The sequence below is a fragment of the Octopus bimaculoides genome, chromosome 3, assembly GCF_001194135.2.
Source record: "Octopus bimaculoides isolate UCB-OBI-ISO-001 chromosome 3, ASM119413v2, whole genome shotgun sequence".
NCBI lineage: Eukaryota > Metazoa > Mollusca > Cephalopoda > Octopoda > Octopodidae > Octopus > Octopus bimaculoides.
Window position 1 is genome coordinate 1,289,156 of NC_068983.1, and position 4,755 is coordinate 1,293,910.

The following is a 4,755-nucleotide window of genomic DNA, read 5'->3' on the forward strand; positions in this document are numbered from 1 at the left end:
TCTCTCTCTCTGTATATATATATATATATATATATATATATATATATATATATATGTGTGTGTGTGTGTGTGTCTGTCTGTCTGTCTGTCTGTCTGTCTATCTATCTGTCTATCTATCTATCTATCTATCTATCTATCTATCTAACTCTCTGTCTGTCTGTCTGTCTCTCTCTCTCTCTCTGTATATATATATATATATATATATATATATATCCATATATTTACTTGCACACACACACACACACAGACACACACACACACACAGGTATATATTCCTAAATTTAATAATTATTCTTCATCCAAACCTCTGTGATAAAATACAAACTATTTGAAGCATGAGATGATTTTATAATTATCATACACTGATTGGAATTAATTAAGTTAACCATTTTATATAATTTTCTTGATGATCTCCTGCAAACTTCAAAGAAGCAGACCTCAGACAAAAGGTCTTCTACTTGTAATTAGCCTGTCTTTCATGTTCATATAGAGTATTCAGAACTATATTGCTCATGTTAACATGTTCCTGAAGACGCTTTCACTTATTTCCCATACGATTTGGCTGTTGTAGTAAGAACATAACTTCTTTATGGCTTCGTTTGTCTCTTGTGTATGTACAATAGACGTTGGGATATAAAACGTTGCCTTATGATTCTACACAAAGATGGAGCCATTGTCAATGGTATCGGGCTCCCTTAAGGTGGAGTATCAGGCCTCTCTATTTTTCATAGCCAATGAATCATGAAGTTCAACCCAGGTGGCTTTCAAAACATCTGCAATTTGTTAATTAGAGTACAAATAATGCTCTAAACGTACTGTTTTATTTCTTTCTAAATCAATGCCCTTCACAAAGTTTCATGTTTACTCAAATATGGTAATATTGTGCCTCACAGCAACGATTAATATCAAGAGATATAAGTGGTCGTAAATAATTGTAGGATCTCTAACAATACAAACCTTTCACTTTACACATCAGGCCCTTGTCATCGTGGTATTCAATGGTTTGTTTTCGGAAGTTTCTTGGGAAGAAGAATATGGGAATGCTGAAAATGAGGGAACCGATGCCGAAAACGACGAATCCCAGCCACCAGGCACCAATCCAACGGGGATCTTTGGGGGTCAAACCAATATCTGGAATGAAATACATATTCGAATGATTTAGTTGTTATATAACAGGCGATATTTGAATTGTCTTTGTGTATTGATAACTTCACTATGGTACTTTAATGTCTAGTTTTGTTCAGTAATGTCATGTATTATACTTTAAGGTCTATTCAGAGTACACTGTTATTCTTTAATATCAGATTTTGTAAGTTAATGTCTTGTGTTGTACTTCAATGTCTGATACTTTATCCGCCAATATTTTTTTAAGTGAAAGCGGCGAGCTGGCAGAAACGTTAGCACACCGGGCGAAATACTTAGCGGTATTTCGTTTGTCTTTCCGTTCTGAGTTCAAATTCCGCCGAGGTCGACTTTGCCTTTCGTCGTTTCCTGTTATAAGCTTCAGCATCAATATGTAAACAAGCAATCAGACGATAGTTACAGGCCACAGTACCCTTGGATGAATCCTTTCGAATCAACACTATTCTTCCTTTGACCATCCATTCTGATATAATTCCTTGATGTGCACGCCCTTGAAGGAGTTTTTGTAGTTTAGGATGTCAATTCGTGAAAACTTTGAACCACTTCCCTGAACTGGTTCCGAGCCAGCCGTCTTCCAATTTCTCATCGTACTAACTTGTGTGAGGTCCTTCATTACAGCTTGAAGTCCAAAATATTATCAGCTGTTTTGCACTTCCCTAACATCACATGACTTGAAAATTGTAAGTGCCGATTTGCACTGGATTTAACTTGAATTAAATTTCAGAGAAGGTGAGTTGGGAGTGTCTTCTCATTTTCTCGTGAAAGTCTGCCTTGATCTAGAAGTGAAATGAAGTCAGGACAACGGGAGTTATGTCTGGCCAGCCAGGACTCATCTATTCAACACTGTCTCATTATGCACTTACCATTTGGTACGGTCTGAAACCTTTTTATTCACTTTATAGTAATAGTGTGCGTGAAGTCGCATCATCGTAGTGACACCCCATACCATCCCATCCTAACGAAATTAGAGACCTTGTAGAAAAAGCAGTTTTGTTTACCATAGTCAGTAACACTTTATATTAATTGCAACTATTGGCAGTCTACCGTCAGAAACTGTCAGGAATAAGACAGCGATCCCATTGTTACGTTGGTTTTGTTGTTGTTGTTGTGGTGGTGGTGGTTATTTCATTGGTTCTCACCAATAGACATCCAGTCTCTTCACCACTTTTTTTGGACAATGGCGAGCGATTTAAGAAAGATTTAGCTGCTATTTCTAACAGGTTTTAAAGACTACATCGGGGCATTTTGTCTGGTTTCAAATGAATGATTTTAATGCTGCTACTTAATTTGACTAATTTATGCAGCTAATTAATGAGAATTTTTAATACGGTTGCTTAACGTATAATTAACCGTATTATCACTCATAAAAGCAGAGATGTGGACGGAGATTCAGTGATGTGTTGACTGATAAAGCTAAAAAGGGAGAGGGCATTGAAGAGACTAAAAAGGTATGGTTGGACAATTATATGTTTTAGGAAAGTAGCATTTAGAAAAGTGGCTAAAAAAATAGCTAAAATAATTCTGATTTCTCTCAGTTTATTGTTCGCTATGGTGCAGTAGATCTCTGTTCTTTTTGAAAACAATGTTATATTTTAATTTTCGACCATGAGTCATCTTGAACTTACCTTTCAAATCCACTGGAAGTCTACTAAAAACTCCTCCAAGCAGGAACGCCATTGAAGGTCCGAATATTCCCATAGTCACAATGAAACCTTCAAGAGAAATAACTGAAATGATTGATCTGTCACAGCAATAATATCAGCTTCTATTGATCAAGTGCATCTTTACGAAAGGAGGTTGAGTAATTAATGAAATGCATAAAACAGATTCCACAAAAGAATGGATGGCAAATATGAAAGCAACGAAATTTGAAAAGAAGGTAACGGAGCTACTGAATGGTATTGATTGGTATGTTTATCGATCCCGTAGGAAAACAAGTCAAAGTTGACTTTTATCATTATTGGGATTTGACTGTAGACCGTGAAGAGCCAGAAGAAATCAGCGAAATATTTCTTCCTGGACTTTAAAGATTCTGCCATTCCCGCATAATAAGTTCCTAACATAGGCAGAAAACCTGAAATTTTAGAGAGGAAGAGGGTTGAGACAACACCAATGACCCAGTACTCGACTGGTAGTTATTTCATAGGAGGAATGCAAAACAATGCTGATCTCAGCGGTTTTTGAATTCAGAAACCAAAGAACTGGAACAATTACAGCAAAGCATTTCGCCCGATGCTCTAATGATTCTGTCAATTGACATGTTCTTGTTCTCACGCAGGCAGGATATGACTGGAGATATTTGTGTGAAGGGAAGCCTAGCCGTTATTTTATTTTAATTTATAAGCCCTAAGAGAATGAAGAGCACAGCGAATCTCGGCGGGATTTGAACTGAGAAGATAAAGACTTGTAAGGAGGCATTTAGACGATACTCTAAAGACTAGGCTAATCCATCAGTCCAAAGGGTTAATAAAAATAATATTGTTATCTAACATAAACATAAGACCCGATTATTTCCTGGGTTAAAAAGTCAGATTTGACCTAAACGGTATCCACATCAGAAAGTGATTACAAAAATAGTCATTAAGCCGGGTTATAGAACAAGATAACAATTGTGGAATGGAATTTCGAATCCCGGATGAAATTATGTCATTGAAATTATGTTGTAGAAGCTGTTTGGGTAAAAGAAAATAATGGTTTTCACACAATCCAATTTTCTTCTGAAATACGTTCTCATTTTAGCAGACAATCGCTCTATAGACGCCTCCGTCGCTTGGACTGTGACTAATTGAAAAAGACGCAGCCTTATACACTGTCACGCAATTCTTCCAAAGTATTGCATTGAAAGTACATGTGTATGAGGAATACTCAGCCACCCATTTACAGGTTCATTCAATGAACAGGTAATACATTTGATTTAATAACTGAATGAAATCGCCGAAACGATGAAGATCTATCTATCTCTCTCAGTCTCTCTTCCTCTCTCCATCTTTCTCTACCCCCTCTCTCTCTCTATTTATCTATATACATATATTTATTTCTTTATTGCCCACCGGGGGCTAAACATAGAGGGGACAAACAAAGACAGACAAAGGGATTAAGTCGATTACATCGACCTCAGTGCGAAACTGGTACTTATTTAATCGACCCCAAAAGGATGAAAGGCAGAGTCGACTTCGGCGGAATTTGAACTCAGAACGTAACGGCAGACAAAATACCGGTAAAGATTTCGCCCGGCGTGCAAACGTCTCTGCCAGCTCCGCCGCTACGTATATATGAGCACTCCGTCGGTTACGACGATGAGGATCCCAGCAGATGTGATCAACGGAACAGCTTGCTTGTGAAATTAACGTGCAAGTGGCTGAGCACTCCACAGACACGTGTACACTTTGTGTAGTTCTCAGGGTTATGCAGCGTGACACAAGGGCGGCCCTTTGAAATACAGGAACTACTCATTTTTGCCAGACGAGTGGACTGGAGCAACGTGAAATAAAGTGTCTTGCTCAAGGACAAAATGCGTCGCCGGGAATTGAACTCACGACCTTATGATCGCGAGCTGAATACCCGAACCACTAAGCCATGCACCTTCACACACACACACACACACACACACAC

General features: G+C 38.0%; 1 protein-coding gene across 2 annotated transcripts in view; it reads right to left on the reverse strand.

Annotated features, from left to right (window-relative positions):
- The window catches only part of LOC106872851 (solute carrier organic anion transporter family member 1C1), a 45,968-nt gene that overhangs the window by 29,469 nt on the left and 11,744 nt on the right, over positions 1–4,755 (reverse strand). For both annotated transcript variants that reach the window (XM_014919985.2, XM_014919986.1), the window contains 2 exons: positions 2,769–2,855; positions 958–1,131 (listed from right to left, as the gene is read on the reverse strand). In XM_014919985.2, the coding sequence (XP_014775471.1) occupies positions 958–1,131; positions 2,769–2,855 (261 nt within the window). The remainder of the gene's footprint in view (positions 1–957; positions 1,132–2,768; positions 2,856–4,755) is intronic.